Below are 19,561 nucleotides of genomic sequence, written 5' to 3'. Positions count from 1 at the left end.
AGGAATCAAGACAAAAGAACCTGCTGCACCTTTGCTGCCTGGACCCTTTGCCTGAGCTATGATGAATGACAAGCCTGTGTGTTTTATAATAAGGTGCTGTTTATTTATTCATTCCATTATTCACATCTCATGTTACACTCACTTATAGCTTTGAACTGTAGTATTTTGTAATACTGACCTCAGCCTCCTCTGCCAGGATTCCTGCAGATGAGAGGGCTGTTCCAAACACGAGCTGACCTCCCGGACTCCAACACCACCTCTGTCCCTGGGTACGGTTGGAGGAGGGACTCCCCACACCCTCATATTTACCCAGAGACAGAAGCTGATGGGTTGGAGTTGGCTTTATGTTGTGGTTTGGTTCAGTCCACAAACTGCAAAGTGCTTGTCTGAATTTTTAAACACTGTCCAAATTTTTATCACAGTTAAAGTTTATCACCTCAACTGTGATGCTAAATCACAACAGCATCAGCCCTCAGTGATAAACAGAGGCGCTCATAGCAGCCTGCTTCTGAGGAAAGAGGGCAGCGTTTTGTTCAAGTGGTCTGGATTTGACATGGATTAAAACTGGACTGCAGATATTTCGAGTTCCTCAGCCTTTCCTGTCAACATGCCTTTAGACTTGTGCAAGCATTGAGCAGGAATGTAGTAGTAGCTGCCCACATGAGACATCATGGCATCAAAAAGACCACTGCCTCATCTGGAGAGCAAAGAAAACTCCCTGCACCTTAAAACAGTTGTGACCACTTGGTGCAGACTCCCACTCCAACTTGAAGATTTATCTCTTTTTTTCTTTATACAAGTTTAAGGCAGGAAGTTTAACTTTTTTTTTTTTTAAACAGGTCTCAGTCTTAAACTCATTTCTCCCTGCACAAGATTAGGTTTTTTCTTTTAAATAGAGGACGGGAAGCCTGGAAGTATTCTAGCGTCCATCAGGCCTGATCCACTGAAACCAAAGTCAACTCAAGTCATCCTAATGTGCTGTGCAGTGCTATGCCATGTAGATGAAGGTGTTTATATCCGTCTCATCCCGCTTTATGTACTTGTGATCTATCAGCCACTCAATCTGCTCTTTGATCATCTTCTTCTGTGGTAAAAACATGTTCTTTAGGATTTCCACCAGCTCTGTCTGCAGCTGGGCGTTATTGATGCGCTTTCTCATCTTCATTATCTGGATGATGGCCTCCTGGATGTGGGAGAAGAAGATAAAGCAGAAGAGAAATAGCAGTGAGCCACATGGAATTGTGGATACGTTTATACAAACTTTACCCCAGATGTTTGTTGAACTTCTGCAAAGGGAAATGTTTATTCAGAGTGTGAGAGCTCCGCATGCTGTAAGCTCATCTTCATACCTGTGTTCTTAGTATCCTGAGTTGGACGATGCCCTCGTTCTCTTCTTCTCTCATGCGCTCCGTGGTGAGCTGCAATCGACCAATCAGGTTAATCTTCCCCCTTTTTTGGACCTTTGAGTTTTTTCTGTGAGGTGATAAAGTAAACTGTTCACCAGTGCAGTTTGCTTTCAGTCTACTGGTTGAAGTTTACAACACACACAAATGTTGTTCTGTCTCACTTCATACGTGTTAAAAAGTAGCATTTTGTATGTGTTTTGGCCTTTTGTGCACATGTAATTCCAGTTTTGGGTTTCAAGTTTCTATTTAGAAAGTTTTAAAAGGAAGGAAAACCCTGTCAAATCCATCAAATCCCACAGGGAAATAAAGACAGCTGGCAAAATGAATGCCAAATCCCTGACAGAAAGTCCTCTGCTTTTAAACCCATTACAAAAGTCAAACGTCTCTGACAGTCGGTCACACACAACATGCTGACTTTAAAATTCCTTACATGAGAGAAAACTCCTGGTTCACATAGAATAGAGTTCCTTCTGTAAAGTCTTTGGGTGAAGACACCACTGGGTCGTACGACAACACCTGCCGCTTAAGTTTGGGGAACGCCACCAGAGACTGGGATTATGGAGGAGAGTTTAAGGGGAAAGAGTAGAAAAATCAGATCAACACCAAGTTAATAAAGTGAAAAAACTGAGCACAGAGATGCACTGCAATCTACAACATCTGTGGCTAAGAAGAGCTAATTTCCAACTGACATCAAAGAGCAAATTTCTAACATTCTCTGAGCAGTTTTATCTTCATCATGTGACTTTACCCAGAGAGTGCGTCGCAGCTCTGCATCGGGCAGCTCAGTGGCTAATTTGAGGTTTTCAAAGCTGATCCGCTCCCTCGGCCTCTGGTTCCAGGCAAACATCACAGCTAGTTGGAAAGTGGTCACTTCCAGGTCATACTGGCCCACCTCATTCTTAAAGGTTATCTGGAGAAATGATGGACATTTGTTTAGTTCTGACAATTCAGCAGCCACTTAAACTACTGCTAAGTGAACACATATAGGTGGAAACTCATTGAGCTGTACTTTGAAAAATATCTGAAGGATGACTACTGGGCGACAAAATTGCAGTGTTCAATTTATGAACAGCTGATCAGTTAGTTGATAAACACAACTAAACCAATACAGCAAAATCTCCTGATAATCAGTTATCCATTCAAGTACATTTTCATTTACAATCAGTTTTTAATTTCAGTGAAAAATGCTGTTCTTTGTTGTTGTTGATCTCAGAGCTGAATAAACATATATATGTAGGAGAGTTGAGTAGCGGAACACACTTTACATGGCTGAACTGCTGCGTATTCAACGTTCCAGACTTAATATGTAGTCACAAAAACAATCATCAGATTTATCAATCAAGAAAAAAAAAACTGCAGCGCGAGGGGAACTCTGAGAATTCTGCTATATCTATTTAATTTCCACATCTTAAAAAAAGAGAACAATTTCATTAGTACTTGAAGACAGATTTTGTTCACAGCTTCACATTATTTATTGCTCTGGTTATCTGTATTTGTGACGACACTTCAGTGCATGATAAATTCAATTGAGTCTCTTTCTAGTAGCTGGTGAGGTTCTTTTTTTCAGATCTGTTCCACTCACAATGCCGTTGGACATGAGGTGGTGCCAGTGGAGCTTCCTCCCACTGTGGTTCTTCTTGTAGAAGTCTTCAACCTCAGGTATCAAATCCTCCAGCTCAGTGGGAAGAGAGACGAAAACCTTCTCGCTGCTTCTCGACCACGCTCCGGCATTCAGGATCTTTATGTTGACAGAGTCGGCTGCAGGGGTAGAGCACAGCAGAGAAATAAAATATAGTTTACAAATCGTTTCACAGCAGTTACGTTCCAAAACACATAAACACATATCGATATGTTGCTGTAAGAACGAATTCCAAAAATACTGGTATTATATACCAATACATGATGTCTAAGCTAGTGTACATTACCTACACTGAGTCAGTACCGTTGAACTCTGTCATGTCAACATGATGTTTGAAGAAACATGAACTTAAAAGTTGGCAATGTCTGAATGACGGAAAACTATCACTTTTCCAGACTAACGAAGCCATTAATGTTACACCTTTCATGTCTAAAAAGGGCTTTTCTGTCTGCTGCTGCTCACGTGTGATGAAGACTTTACCTGGTAAAGCAAGCTTGTTATGTTTATGCATTTCTTTGAAATGCTGGTTGAGATCCTCAGACACCTTGATGTCTTGAAACATCCGGGCCAGCTTGTTGACATAGTCAGCTGGCATTCCTACTTCCTGTTAGGATAAATGACATCACAGGTTCATGTCCTTTGTAGCTAAAGAACAACTGCTTCTTTGAAATGTCTCTGAAAGTCAGGGGATGACTGACTTCATTAGGTTTTATTATGATGTATATCGTTGTAATGTATATTCAGGTAAAGGAAATGGATTCCTTTATTTACTGAACCGAGTATGGAAAAGAAAAAACAACTTAAGATAAATGAGATGAAAAACATATCCATCCACCCAGATCTTACCCTGAGCCATTCCACCATGTTCTCCTCTATCTCGCTGTCAGCTGAGATGTCCAGGATGAGACGACGTGTGAGGTGGGCTTTGTGGTAGCGCATGAACACGTCTTTGTTCTGGACGTACTTCAGCACTAAAAGCTGCAAAAATCACACTGCTGATTAATATTAGAAGTACCGGCTGTTTTCTTATGCAGATTTCTCCTTAATTCTGTCATCATATTAGTCAATTAAAGTATGAGAAAAGCTAATTCAGGGATTTGCAAGGGAACAAGTTATATGTGCAAGTTGCTGAAAACATTTCAAAAGCCAAGATCTTTGTTTTACTGAATTGTAAAATTGGACTGTTAAACACACCAGCAGAGCATCCTGGAAGTTTAAGGGCTGTAAATCCACTCAGAGCACAGAAGTTTCAGATCCACTTTGGTCAGTGGATGCAGTGTGAATTTGTCAGTGATAGAGTTCAGAGATAGCTAGGTTTAACAGATACATGGCTGCTACTGCCAGACTCAGCCTCTCACTCCACTGCTGTGCTCACACTGCAGAAAATGTATGTCTGCTACCCCTCTGCAGTTTGGACATACTCACTGTGACAATGTAAAGCTGCATAATCTAATAATGTTGATAACTTAGGTCACTGCTGGATGGTGACCAAAATATGTCATATCTGCACCGTCTGCATCTGATTTGAGAACTGTCAATCAGGGACAGACACACCCCCAGCATCTTAGACATTTTGGACCTAACTTTATTTAGCTGATTTTTTCTTTAATCATTCGTGTTTGGCTGAGTGGTTAAAAAAACATTAGTCTGTGATGTGACAAACTCAGAATGTAGATGTATTTCCGCTTCATCAGACTTTAACCGCGTAGAGCTCGTTGGGCTGCATGATTCTATGTGTTTTATACAGTTTTTTCCCCTTAAGGGTTTAATTTTCGTGGCAGCACATTCTCAGAGCAGGCTGAACGGACATTTTGACATATGTCTATTTGACATTTTGTTGAAAATAGGTTCCTAGACATTGTGCTGACCCATATGGTTGTCCTGTCAAAAGAAAAAAAGAAAAAAGGCTAACCAGAGTTTGCCGTAAAGACTGACTGGTTAAATCTTGTGCCATGAAAAGACTTGATGTCCAGTTTGATTATAACGAAGAACCAATCTGCCTTGTTTATCTTCATTAAATCAACAACATACACTCCTGTGGTCAGTTACAGCTCTGGGTGAAAGCCGGAAGTGCTGAGCTGATACTTTTCCTACTTCAGACTACAGATATACTTTTTTGAATTTCAGTTTTAATTATTATTTTTTTAACTATAAGATGAAGCAATACAGCAACACGCATATTAAAAGGCTCTGCTGAAAAAAATACAATAAAAGATTGGGAGTTGAAACTTTTTTTTTTTAAACTTCTGTCACAAAAGACATGAGTTAATTTTAGCCAAAGCCAGAGCTGGATTGATGCTACACTAAAGTGACAATAAAATAATCCTGTTGAGGGGGTGTTCTCATACTTCAATCATCATGTCAGTGCACGTAGAGTGTATTTATCACCTCAGCCTCCTCTCTACAGTCCAGTTGACACCATCATTACAACATAAAAGGCTGAGGGACACAACCTGCTGCCTCCATCACGATATTGCGATATGCTGAGTATTGCTATACCAAATATCATGATATATAGCAAAATTTTCAGCTGCAAAGGATACCAACATAATTAATCTTGATCAACATGCTCAAAAAAAGTTTTCAGTCAATTCACCTCGTTCATCCAGAAAGTCAGACCTCACAATCGCTTGGCGCTATTTCTTCGTATCACTACGGTCTATGTAAACCGTGCAGACCGAAGTGCAGACCAAAGTGCAGACCGAGCAGTCCCCTGCTTCCGAGCAGTAAACAACGTAACAGGTGCGACTATCGCTAGGTGGCTGAACACATTGATATGAAGGGAGGCAAAAAACAGCGCCAAGCGATTGTGAGGTCTGACTTTTTCTGTTGAACGATTTTGTGATGCAAATGTATTACTCTTTTGAACACATATTGTTTTGAAAAGCAAGGCGCTTTATTTTTTAAGCCCAAGCCAACTAGCCGGACTACCTTCGTCAACGGCAAAACGAGGCTGGAACTCGGCTCACAGGACACAGCAGGGGGTAAGTCAAATTTAATAAATGATATTGCTAATATGGGATGTCATACAGCTTTATGTCAAAAGAGGCGAACTATCCCTTTAACTTGTTGCAAAACCCAGCATTTTCCACCACGCTAAATGGACGTAAGTCTTTCACCATGAAGTAAACAATGGACTGAGTTAACTTCCTTGCACGCTCAGAATGTGAAGGTAGCTTTGCTAATCTCAGAGTGTCCAGTGTCGTTGATTTTTTTGCAAGCGCTGCTTTCGTTTGGCCCCCCTCACCTGCCAGTACTGCTGGGTGGTAGCGGGAGAGGTGAACTCTCATGTTAGTTGTGTTCCCGGAGTATTTTACTTTCGCACGACAGTCCCTGCAGATCGCATGTGTCATGTCAATGTCTTTCTTTCCCTCTTTGTTCAAAAATTCAAAATAAGTCTAGACATTTGACTTACATTTTGATGGCGCATTTATCAGTTCTCCTTCCTACATATTGCTGTGATCACCTATGACCTACGTCACGTGCCAGCCAGATCTCACGAGAGCCGCGCCTTCGCTGTGTTGAGCTCACCAGACAGTGAATGGTTAGCACCATCTAGTGGACTACAGCAGCAATTGATTTTATTTTGGTGCATAATACAGAGTTTATTTTTTTATGTGTATGTGACCAAAATATCGATATTTTGTGTCTCTGAATCGATACAATATCGCCACGCGAAATATCGAGATATGTCACTGTATCGATATGATGATTTCCCCCACCCCTAGTATTGTAGATTCCAGTAATAGACTACATGATTAATGACCAAAACACATGAAAGTAAAACATACCACTTCCTTGAGCTTGGCCTCAATCTCTTCAGAGGTAAGCTTCTTACTAAGTGGGGTCTTCCTCAGGAGCATGTCACAGTAGTTGGCCAGCAGCTCTGGACATTTGGACTCTGGTTGAGTTTTTAATCCTACCCTGTAAAGCAGGGATGGATATGACTACTTTTACTGTTCAGAACTACAGCAGAATTTGATGGAAGGTGTTTTTCTTACCCTTTCTGTTTCATGGGAAGCTCTAATTTAAATATAGTTGCATCATTCACAACAGCTTTATATGCCTGTAGAGAGAATTTAAGAAATAGTTGAGAATATTTTGAGTCATCATATTACTGTTAATGATGAACAAGTTAGTGAAAGTCTAGCTCACTTTGTCTCTTGCTGTCAGGAAACGCGGGTCATCCTGAAAGGCCTCTTTCACCAGCCGACTGAAGCGGTTAAACAGGGTGAGCAGCTGCTCCACGTATTTCTCTGAGTCCTGCAAACAAAGAACAGGACATGAGACTATACATTTATTATCTTACATTCAGGTGGAACTTCAGTTAAGATTACTATGTATGATGACTAAGCATTAAATAATTCTTATTGACCTTGGGTGTCCTTCCAAAACCTGCAAAAATTAAGAACCAGCTTCCCATAGCTGGCAATCATCCCTGAAATTCAGGATTCAGTTACATTTCATGGTGTTTAGGGGAGTTCTCAGTACTGTGTATGTTGTGTGTGTGTGTTTATGAGATGCTTACAGAGGTAATGGTCTCTGCTGAAGCCACCATGTCAGCCAAGCCCGCACTCATGATGTGGTCCTCTAGGTCCTTCAGCATGGGTTCGATGCCGCTGGGTACTTTGTCCATCAGAGAGAACATCAGATGCAACTCTGGGATCAAAGGAAAACAGACTCTAATAGTTTGTAGATACACTGTAAGCTGTAAATTACAGGGGAGACTATTCTTGTAAAAGAAACAGTGCTTTTCTTTGGTCTTTATTGTTAATTGCTTAATTACAATAAAACGTATGATTCCGAAAAAAAATAAATCAAACAGGTTTATATCATGAGGATAATCACTATTTGAATTGCTACATGGGTGATCACTGCAACCAGACTTGTCTTACTCTGCAGTAACAGAAATGTGAGCAGTGCCTGATGTAACACTGAATATTAAACTCTCATTTGGCAGCTACATTACAAGACAGGCAAAATGTTGGCTACTTTAAAACCCATTACTGAGGGGGTGCACAGACGCACACATCCATTAAAGTTGCTAATGCAGTCCAGAAACAGGCAGCGGTCTCAATTATAAACATTTTATTCAACTTAATACACTCTTAAGATTATTCATTCTGGTGTTTTCCATTTGAATCATGAGAAATATCTGGGTAGAGATGTTGCATGAGCCCAGTTTGAGTGGATTTTAGGTGGCAGTGATGAGCTCATGTAAACAGGAAATGTTTGATGGATTGATAACAGCACTCAGAAATATCAAGCCTCAATACTTTTTGAAAAAAAATAATTGTATCCATGACCCAGAGTAGCAACTCTTAAACTTCATTATTTAGAAAATTATTTTAGATCAACTAAACCCTAAACTGCAAGAAGAGATACATCTCACTTCTGTTGTTTGATGAACAAAAAGATTCAAGAGAAAAAACATACAAGTCTCAAAATACTGAAAAACATACAGGTCTTATCTGTAATGAAAACTTTCAAACAACTGCATCATTTCAGGAATTTGTCACTGAATTTGCCTTTTACACCTCTTGTTAACTGTCTGAATTTCTATTTAAGGTTTTTCTTTCCTCCACCAGAACCTTTCATATGTTGAGGAACTTTGCTGCAGTATGACTGTTGCCTTTATAAATTTGCCCTATGACTGAAATGTTAACATTTAGTATGTAAAATTAAAGCATTTGTCCATGTGTTGTTCTTTGGAGTCAACTTTAAGAAAACATTCCAAAATATGATTTTTACCATTCATGTATTTTAAACACAATCAGTATATGAGTGAATAGAGAAGATAGCACTTATTAGAATCATTTAAGGGGAGCAGAATGTTATTTACTGTAAAATGAATATCATTCATGCTGTTATTATTAATCATCCTGTAAGTTTCAGAACTACAACTGCCATGCACTCCTGGGTCTGCATAACCATATACCTTTTTGTTGTAAATGGTATATAAAGGGGTCAATCTAGGCAAGCTCTACATTTACATAGGGAGACTTCTTCTAAGATTTCCAAACTAATTTATATTTAATTCACAATGGGCATCCAACTTAATGACAGCCACTGGCAGTGTTGGTCACAGCACACCTAAGAATATTTGTATCATGGCTATGTGGTCATATTTAAAAGAGTTATGATTCAATGAGGAATCAGCAACATTACACAGCTCATCTCTTAAAACCTATTATTAAGTTTGATTTCTGAGCCAAGCCGAGGTCATCTCAGAAACTGTTACTTTGTGACTATCTTCATGTCACAGTAGTGGAGCAGACAGGACTACATCCTGGTGCAAACCTGAGCTGGCTCAGCTTTCGGTGGGAGCAGCCTAGCTGTACTCACTCTCTGTCTCATTTCGTTTGATCATGCCTGGACATTCGGCCAAGATGGTCTCCTTGAATGATGTTACAAGTGCATTGACGCAACACTCCATTAACTGGCAAGATAAACAGAAGGAATACATTAGAAATACAGTCTGTGCAGTATAATGATAGATGTTGCTATTTGAAAGGATGGTTCAACATTTTGGGAAAAAACAAAGAAAGAAAGAAACCACTCAGTATTTTCTCTCTTGATCAAATAAATGCAACTTTAAGATATATACATTTACATATTTCTTAAATAAAATTTGAAGAAATATGCATTTTCAGGCTAACCCAACTCTAAACTGTCAGCAATATGAGAACCACACCATGTACAATACTCACTGCTTGCACAGAGTTACAGTCACGTCTTGTTTCCAAATATCGCAGAGCCCGTTTCTCCTCTTCCCTCAGTTTTGAATCCGCCTGGTGAGAGAATACATTCATATAAAGATATGATTTAAGAAGACATTATTCATCTCCGCTGTGATGCTATTGTCATTTTACTTGCACTGAAAGTTAAAACATGCTTTGCCTTTTTTTCTATAAAAAGAATATTAGTCTCGATAGTGACTGAGTCTGCTTCTAAATTCAGACAAACTTGAAGTTTTTATCTTTGGACCTAAGCGCTCTAGGGAGAAATTGTCTAGCTATATAGTTACTCTAGATAGTATTTCCTTGGCTTCTCGTACTACAGTGAGGAAGCTTGGAGTTATTTTTGACCAGAATTTATCATTTAACTCGCATATAAAACAGGTTTAAAGGATTTTCTATGACTTTCACCTTCATAATATTATTAAAATCAGGAACATCCTGTTTCAGAGTGATGCAGAAAAACTAGTCCATGCATTTGTTACTTCAAGATTGGACTACTGTAATTCTTTATTATTGGGCTGTCCCACATATTCTCTGAAAAGCCTTCAGCTGATCCAAAATGCTGCAGCCATGAGAACTAACAGGAGAGATCATATTTCTCCAGTTTTAGCTTCTCTTCATTGGCTCCCTGTTAAATTCAGAATAGAATTTAATTCTTCTCCTTACATATAAAGCTCTTAATGAACGACAGAGCACTTCGCTCCCAAACTGCAGGTTTACTTGTGGTTCCCAGAGTTTCTAAAAGTAGAATGGGAGGCAGAGCCTTCAGTTATCATGCCCCTCTCTTGTGGAATAAGCTGCCAGTAAATGTCAGGGAAGCAGACACCCTTTACACTTTTAAGACCAGGCTTAAAACTTTGCTTTTTGATAAAGCTTATAGTTAGGGATCATTCAAGTGATCCTGAAACATCCCATAGTTAAGGTGCTATAGGCCTAGACTGCTGGGAAGCCTCATCTGTTACACCTTTCCTCACCTTACTCCCCCACCATTTAATTTCTCAAATGATATTATGTACATGTGACATTATTGTGGTCATTAACTTGTGTTTCCCTGTTCCATCAGGTATCCTTTGAATGGTGTTACAGTGTTTTTTCCCCTCTTTTCTGTCTTCTCAAACCCCAGCTGGTCGAGGCGGATGGCCATCCTTCCTGAGTCTGGTTCTGCCAGAGGTTTCTTCCTGTTAAAAGGGAGTCGTTCCTTTCCACAGTCGCCTCAGGCACGCTCAGGACGGGAGAATGGACTGAAGACAAGTTTCAGTGCAATCTGTTGGTTTCCTTAGCAAGGAAATTGTTTTTTGAATTGGCTCTATATGAATTAAGTGACTTGAGATGACATTTGTTGTAATTTGGCGCTATATGAATAAACTGAATTGAATTGACGGAAAATGCTGAGTTTTGAAATGACCTGAAGACATACAGCATCTTTTGGAAAAGACTCCAAAAACTGAAAGCAGTGTAAAAAATATCTCAACAAAACCTTTGGCCTCATTCATTAAATTGTAAAAAAAAAAAAAAAAAAAAAAAAAAAAGGTGACATCTCTTAAAAACTTATGAGTAGAAAATAAACATGGCGATGCAGACGAACATAGCTCCAAATCTAAAAAAGAATTAAAAGGAGTTTTAGAATAGGGTAATACTGGTGAAAGCTTGTTGCAGTACCTGTCGTCGTAATACTTTCTGCTGTCTTTCTCTGTGATAACATTGATTTCTTTAAACATTTTCCTGTTTAAGTCATTTCTGCTGGTACTTAAGGCAATTTTTAGTATCTTTTTTAAGAATTAACCATGTCAACAGAAAAGTGGTGTATATGCGAGAGCATCTGATTGAGCTTTGCAAAACACAAGGAATTCCGAGAAGGACTTTTAACCCTTTGTTTTCTTGATCGTCGAGTACGGCGTGCAGATGAGGACACAGTAGGAATGTCTGTATTGCAGCATTATGAGTCATGGCGGCATAAACATATTCTGGACTTCCATTTGTCTCTTTCTACCAGTTCACCTGTGCAACCTGCAAATGCTGCACGAGACATCGTTGGCTCCGTTGTTGCTAAGAAACAAACCCTGGAGATGGTGATCCCTGGAGTTTTCAATCATACCTTTCTCTCTGGTACACTTTCCAACAGTTTGTCAACTGCTTTTTAATCTTATTTATTCAACTTTTCTTCTTTCTTTTTTATTTAGTTATTTTTCCGAAATAACTTAAACTACAACTTTATAATTTCACCATAGAGATGAATAAAGTATAATTCAACACAGTTTAATTTAATCTGGCCTCAAGAGCTTTTTACTATTTACATCACCATGGCAACTGCAACAAATTCAAAAGCACTGCGCCACAAACAAACAAGAAAATACTGCAGTTAGAACAGATATCTCAAAAGAGGGAGCAGATTCTCAATCAGAAAGACTAAGTAAAGCTTCCTGCTCTATAGCCTTATAAGATTTTAAAGTATGTGATGTTATGTAATGAAATGCTGTATTAAAATAACTAAAGTCTTGAAAAAACAAGAATGCAATGAATTTAACTGATGTGTTTTACAATTTACATCCTGACTGATACCACCAGGGTTTCACTTGAAGATAAACTTTAAAAATAGTCTTTTATGCAATAAAAACACAAATTCGAATTTGATTTCCTTGAGTATTATGATGGGGCATCCTACTGATCCCTTTCTGCCAGCTTTCCATCCTGAATGTAGCAGCTGTGTTGTTCTATTTGTATTGAGGTTCTAGTTTGTTCGTGCTGTCAGATTTATAAATCGAACCTCAATGCTTTCACCACAGTTGATTTAGTCACTACAGAATAAATTACTTACAGCATCCATGGCACATCATTTTCATTTCAAAGCATGAGAGCAAATTAAAAAGAAATTGAAAGAAGGATTAACAGACCTGAAAGTGCTTTCATTCACTGAAACATGTCTGAAATGAGTCGTCTCCAGCAAACAGTCAGATCAGTTTTCTCTCACAAAGGAGGGCATACTCTAAATTCATCTGAATAATATTCATCTTTTACGGTTCTACTGTACTCCAGGGCTCCAGGGAAAAGGGTCTGGAGGAATTCCTAAAACTGAATTTACATGTCAGTGACTGTACACCGAGTGTGAACATGTTGGCCTATGCTGCGAATACATAGACATGATATGTCTGTTGTGTTTGAATCATGACATGTGACAAGGTCAGGGCAGTAGATCCTGCTGGATGTTGTTTTTTCTTTTTCATTCATCCAACAGACCTTTAAACCATCATCATCAAAACAGGGAAAAGATCCCTCAGGTCTCATCTTTCAACTTTGTGTTGTGTCCAGCTATAGCTAAACAACAATCATTTACAATAATGCATCCATGACTCACATATTTCATGTAGTTTTGCACTCCGTTCTGCTGAAGGTAGGATGGTGCCTGTGTTCTGTAGAACCTCTCAGTAGAGTCCATATAAGCTTTCTCAAAGTTGTCCCTGTAGATCTGCAGCTTGTCGTCACTGTTGGAGCACAGGTTCACTGCTCACAGAAAAGAATGATATTACAGTCAGACACAGGAACAGCACATTTCATGCCGGGGTCAGACTGACATGGTGGAAACATTCATTTGAATCTGCTTCATGTTGGTGTCAAACACAACTTGTTTGTCAGCTGCACTTTTATGCTCCGAGTCCCCTCAGATCACTGCCATGTTCATAAAAACATTTTAGGACTTTTACATGGTGACTCAGTGCCCTCAAAATGATGTAAATTATGGGACTCAGAGCGCCAATAAAACCATCTCAACGAATCACCACCAGCTGTATCCTGGAAATCCTTCTGTCAGTTCTGACCTGTCTGTCAGTTCACCAAAGCTGGAAAGCTTTGGTGAACCTCTGCAATACCACATATCTGTTCTTGGCTGACACGGTGGGGCCCCAACACATTTTTATGCTGTTGTGGATCCATCATGTATTCTCAACTGACCTCTCATCATCAAACTATGTCTGTCTGCACAACAGCTGCTTACTGGATTTCACACTTTTCTGGTTGATGCTTCATGTGAACATTAACAAAAGCTTCTGAATTGCGTCTGCTGGATTTGATCTTCTGCAGTGCTGCCACATGATTTATTAAAGAAGCAGCTTTATTGCTGATCCTGATAATGTGAAAAATGATGGGAAATAAACTTCACTAGCTTAGAAAGACATGTTACAAAATGCATTATGAGCCCTCTTTTAAAAAAACACATTTGCTCCTGAACAAAATTTTGATCCAAACAATAACACTTTTCACAATATTGCTAGTTTGGTGACTGCATCACTGTGCTTCTCACCGTAAGACTCTCGCACTCCGATGACCAGCTGAGAATCAAAGGCCTCTCCCAGCCTTTCAGCGTGAACCAGCTTCATGGCACTGTCTTGTAACCTGTTTTTAATGTTGGAGAAGATGGACTCGTTCCATGTGTCCAGCATGAGCTGCAGTTACCACAATGAGCAGAGAAAATGTAGAATTATTTACTATTTCTCTCATAACATAGCTACTTTCGGTCTCAGAGGACAGTGGTACCCCTCACCTTGCGGACGATGCTGTCCTCCACATTGGACTTCTTGTTGCTTCCTTGCTTGCCCATCAGAGTGATCTCCAGCTGGCAGAAAGGCTTGGGCAGGATGTCACACTGTGTGAAGAACTTCCTCCACTCTACAATGTAGGCCTTTAGCAGGGCTGTGTCATCCTGGTGACTCAGCACCCGCTTAGAACACAGGACAGGGTCGGTTTGCAACATGCACAAGCTTAAAGCCACTTTCACACATGCACTGTTTTCTATTAAAATGGTGCCAACTGAATGCGTAAAAGACCACTCTGGTGCTTTTCCACAACATTTTCCATTGACAATCTGACTCGGTCGAGCCCAGTAACATATACATATGATTTTCAGCATGAAAACACACAAGTGGGTGAAGGGGAAGGTGAATCTTGCTTCTGATCAGCTGTGCAGAGATATTCAATAGGTTACATTATTCAATAAATAAATATACTGTATAAAAGCGCGGTTCAAACTTTCCTTAACCGTGTTTTTTCCTACAATAATCAGCTGCAGCATCAAGTATTTTCTCAGCTTCTGAACCAAATCCAAACAATTTGAAAGTGTTTGAACTGCAGCTGAAGCGTCTGCTCTGTCTGATCAATATGAATATGTTTAACACAAGCTCTGATACGCAGCATATGACACGCAGGATACAACAATGTTTCTTTGGAACAGTCCAAATCATGGCTTACAAACTAGCTGGGCAGCTAACCACAGTCACACTTCATGTTAGTAAAACTGACAACTTCAAGCACTTTTCTGGGTGTTACTGCAAGATATTCAATGATAAGACAGAACTGTGTCAGTGCATGTAGGGCTGGATTTAATTAAAGTAGACTAATGAACGATTGTGTAAACACTAAAGAGATAAAATGACAAAGAAAAACTTTAAAACTGTTGTCTTACTGCTTGTGCTTGTTTGATAAAATCTAAGATGTCCTCTTTGAGAGCCTGGTGGATTTTAGCTGGACCTTTGTCATCCCAAAGGCAAACAGCATGGACGTCTCTATGGAAACAAAGAGGAAACACAAAATTGACGATCCTCTTCCACTTTTAACAACAAAGTATCAAAACCTTATCTGAAAGCATAAAACACTCACGAGAACAAGTCAAACCACTGTTGTTTGGTGACAGACTCCTGCCGCAGGAGCTTCAGTACAATAGGGCGCATCAGGTCCCATTTATCCTCAAACTGTAGGGAGCCTTTGTTCTGGGAACAGACAGGAGAAGTGAACTACATGAATCAAAGTGTTCAAATAGGTGAAACGCAAGCAAAACTAAAGCAAAACAAATCATTACAGTTTCACACAGTTTATCTCTTATCTGAATACATAAACATTATTCAGAAGATTGTTTTGTGGACATGTTTTATCTGAACAGTGTCTTTCCGTTGCATTTCTAAGACGGATCTTTCCAATAAGAAATGTGAAGTGCAAATTACCTGAAACACTGAATCAGTGACAAATCTTCCATAAAGAAATTACAAAGGCTCACTCAAAAAATACAGTATGAAAATTGCGTGAATCACATGCTTCAGTGTTTCACAGTCACCAGATGAAAACCTGGCAGGGACTGTCCATGAGTTTGTTTCAAGGAGTACAGCAGCTGATCTAAAGTGTGATGTACAGTAGTGCAATGCATTTTCTGCAAATGACAAGAATATGTTGAGGTGGATGGAGATTGGGACAGAGTTGAAAGTAATAATATATCTATTTTGGCAATTTTTTCAAGCAAAAAATGACCAATAATACTGAGCTCAAGCTTCATAATATGGCATAACAGATATTTTGACTTATCATAGCTTTTTGGTAATAAAGTTGCAAAAACTGAAGACTTCGTTAATTCAACTTGGCTATCTTGTATCTAGTGGTCTATATGAAAATGGCTCAATATCTTGCCATTTTAAAACAACTGGCATCAGCCAATTATTTCAAAACACTGGCAAAGAATAAATAAATAAAAAGAGCTCAGAAACATTGGCAGTACAAGCAGCCTTTTCAGTTTGATTGCTGTGGAACAATGATTTTGATCATGTTTTTGGATGATACATTCAGAATAGATCTGCTGAAGCTAAGAAAGCAGAAAACACTAAGTGTTGAATGCTCATTTAAGTTCTGGCAAATAAGACGTTTTGTTTACATCTTGAAGTACCAGTCCAGTAAAATCCAGTATAATTTTTAGTTTAGCCAGAAAAGACCATCAGCAGAAAAGGAGCATAAAGAGAGTCCGCTGAATAATCAAATGTGGCAGTAATAAAGCGAAAGGTGACGTAACTCTGACATACAACAAATAAACTAAATTAATCATGTAAAGTAGTTATTATGTAGTATGGTAATAGGACAGATCTGTCAAAAGGAGCTTAGCAGAATTTATTTTCTCAGGTTCTGCAATGCTCCCGACCACAGTATTCAACCAAATGATCCCAGGCTGGGTTGTAGATCCACAACACAGCTCTGGTGTCTCTGCTAAATTTACAGGGTTGAGTGTAATGCGGATTTGGAAAGTGCAAATTAAACAGGTTTTCTCTTATATAAAAAAAAAAAATACTATCTAATTAACAATAACAAATTACACAAAATTGCTAAAATTATATAAAGCAAAAAATACCATTTTGTCTGCATTGGTCTTTTTGCCCGAGTCAGTCTTTTCTGGTCTTTGTCTGCAGTGACTTAATCTCAACTATTTTTCTATATTCATGCTTTAAATAAATATTAAAAAGCAATAACGGTGATTGCATCCTGCATCTTAGTCAAAGTGGTTCAGATCTGCACCAAAGTTGTGCGGGTTCCAGCAGTCCAAACTTCCTGAAATTCAACAAGTTGGTTTAAAAGGAATTTTTCGACCAAATACCTCAGCATAGGTAAAAGGAAAAGTGGTCTATGTTGAAGAATGGGCCAAAATGTGTGTATACTATGAGAGGTGGGACGAATGCAGAAGCTGGACTGAGGGACAGTGGAATTGGCTGATTTTGTGACTTTATTCTGTTTCTATACTGTACTCTCATGACGGATATCTGTAAATAAAGCTGTATTAATCACATTAGGAAAAATGAAAAATGAAATATTGTTTTAGCAAAGGGTTCATAGGACAGGCACATCATTTAGAGGGCAGCATATTTTTGCACAGGGTATCTTTAACAGGTTAATGATGCAGTGCCCATACTGTTTATATACATGTATGCTTCGTGTAGAGGACTTCATTTTTGTCTGCAGTGAATTTTTTTTGTACAGTCAGCCTGTAAATGTTAGGCTATCATGCGTCCTTTCCTTCACCTGCTTGGCGATATGATTTATCATTGTCATAAACGCCTGGCGAGCAAAGCTTTGTTAGAAAGCATCAGAGAATTGTGAGGTGCTCAAAACGATTCTGACAGTTGCTCCTTGCGGCTTTTAGCGTGTCTTTTAAGAGTCTGGTCAGCTGCAGACTCTTGAGCCATTGAATGACAGATGATATGAGCTTAGAGGCTAGCATGTACAAAGACTATGGTCACATTTTAGCGGAGGTTAGACTAACAGAATGCCTCCTATCCGCTTCTGTGACTCTCCTGCTCCCTTGTGTCTGCCTTTTTCCAGCACATTTAGCTCTGTTGTAGCTTTTCAATTTAGCCAGCTAAATCACTGATAAGTAGCTAATGTTAGCCAGTTGTAACTTGACTGCTCCCAGCTAAAGTCAGCACTGACAGCATAACCGTGTACACGTGCTGTGAACTGTTCGTTACGGTTGGAGCTAAACGTCAATATTGCATGACAAAAATGACAAGCACTCCGATGAGTGTTAGATACAAATAATTGAATTGAAGTGGGTCCTACCTTTAGCAAATTAGACGTCGCCATGTTCCCTCAACTTATCCTCTCGTGAAATCTCGCGTGAACTACGAGACGGATGAAGATTAACCTTATCACATTACCACAGCTCTTGCAGTGCTCTGGGCAATAGCAACGCTCTCTGAACATGTACTTTTTAGTTGTCCAGTGAAAGAAGGAGTGAATAAATATGACTTTTTATAAATAGCTAAATAGTAGCTGAGTGTATCAAGCACCAAAGTTCTTCAAGTGTGGTGCCAAAGAAGCGGTCTGGAGGTTGAATAGAATAGAATAGAATAGAATAGAAAAATAGAATAAAAAAATACTTTATACATCCCCCAATGGGGGAAATTCAAATTAGTCAAGTAGCTCAAAAAATTATTAATATTTACAACGATTGTATATTAACGACAACAATAATAATACTAATTCTAATAAAACAAAATACTACTAATACTAACTAATAATAATAATAATAATAATAATAATAATAATAAATGACTAAATAAATAAATAAAATTTAAAAAATCAATCAATCAATTTGAGAAGAACTCAGCAGTCACTGTTAAAACGCCTTATGGCTGTGGGAACAAAGGACCTTCTGAACCTCTTAGTCCTGCGAGATGAGCCTCTCACTGTAGCTGCTCCTCTGTCCTGCTAGGATGCTGTGGAGATGATGTTTATTGTTCTCCAAAACAGAATACAATTTCCTCCTCATCCGTTGCTCCACCACAGCACTGAGAGGGTCCAGCCTTCTGCCTACAACAGAACCAGCCTTTTTCACCAGTTTGTCCAGGCGCCTACAGTTTTTGTCTGTAGAGCTACTCCCCCAGCAAACAACAGCATAGAACAGTGCACTCTCAATGATAGTGTGATAAAACATGCACATCATATCACTGCAGACATTGAAGGACCTGAGCCGTCTCAGGAAGAAGAGACGGCTCTGGCCCCTCCTGTACACTGCTTCTATGTTGGCAGACCACTCCAGTTTATTATAAAGCATCACCCCCCCGGTATTTGCAGGTCAGAACAGTCTCTATCTCCCCTCCATCAATGCAGACTGACTGGTATGGAGTTTTAGATCTCCTGAAGTCCACCAACAGCTCTTTGGTCTTGGTGGTGTTCAGGAGCAAACAGTTATTTTTGGTCCAGTCAGTAAAGACTTCCACGAGGTCCCTGTACTCCTTCTCCTGTCCACCATGCACACATGCCACAATAGCTGTATCATCAGAATACTTCTGTATGTGGCAGGACTCTGAGTTGTACCTGAAGTCCGATGTGTACAGGGTGAAAAGAAAAGGAGCTAAAACAGTACCCTGCGGAGCCCCAGTACTCCATTCCAGTGTACCAGAAACACATTTCCCCATCCTGACATACTGTGGTCTGGCAGACAAATTCTCTATAATCCATGATGTCAGGGAGGGGGC

The 19,561-nt window shown here is 39.3% G+C and overlaps 1 protein-coding gene across 1 annotated transcript; it reads right to left on the bottom strand.

Moving 5' to 3' along the window:
* Positions 1-81: 81 nt before the first annotated feature.
* Positions 82-18,192, bottom strand: cul5b (cullin 5b). Its single transcript, XM_075486915.1, has 19 exons — positions 18,141-18,192; positions 15,432-15,541; positions 15,238-15,337; positions 14,320-14,496; positions 14,080-14,221; positions 13,138-13,283; positions 9,756-9,836; positions 9,391-9,484; positions 7,574-7,704; positions 7,201-7,308; positions 7,047-7,111; positions 6,837-6,969; positions 3,892-4,023; positions 3,526-3,649; positions 2,989-3,164; positions 2,155-2,316; positions 1,837-1,955; positions 1,350-1,473; positions 82-1,183 (listed from the first exon to the last, which is right to left on the bottom strand). Exons 1-19 carry the CDS (start codon positions 18,162-18,164, stop codon positions 989-991), a joined length of 2,343 nt encoding a protein of 780 aa, XP_075343030.1. The 5' UTR covers positions 18,165-18,192; the 3' UTR covers positions 82-988.
* Positions 18,193-19,561: the final 1,369 nt, after the last annotated feature.

This window comes from Odontesthes bonariensis, chromosome 16, assembly GCF_027942865.1.
Source record: "Odontesthes bonariensis isolate fOdoBon6 chromosome 16, fOdoBon6.hap1, whole genome shotgun sequence".
Lineage (NCBI taxonomy): Eukaryota > Metazoa > Chordata > Actinopteri > Atheriniformes > Atherinopsidae > Odontesthes > Odontesthes bonariensis.
The sequence above is the reverse complement of the archived record's forward strand: the minus strand, read 5'-3'. Positions and strand labels throughout refer to the sequence as shown.

What these genes read in the sequence shown, in the direction of transcription:
- cul5b (XM_075486915.1), bottom strand. Translation starts at nt 18,164, where the DNA reads ATGGCGACGTCTAATTTGCTAAAG. An exon ending in TCCTGACAGCAAGAGACAAA is followed by an intron (nt 7,112 to 7,200) that starts GTGAGCTAGACT and finishes TTCTCTCTACAG; the next exon opens with GCATATAAAGCTGTTGTGAA. An exon ending in AGCTGCGACGCACTCTCTGG is followed by an intron (nt 1,956 to 2,154) that starts GTAAAGTCACAT and finishes CCATAATCCCAG; the next exon opens with TCTCTGGTGGCGTTCCCCAA.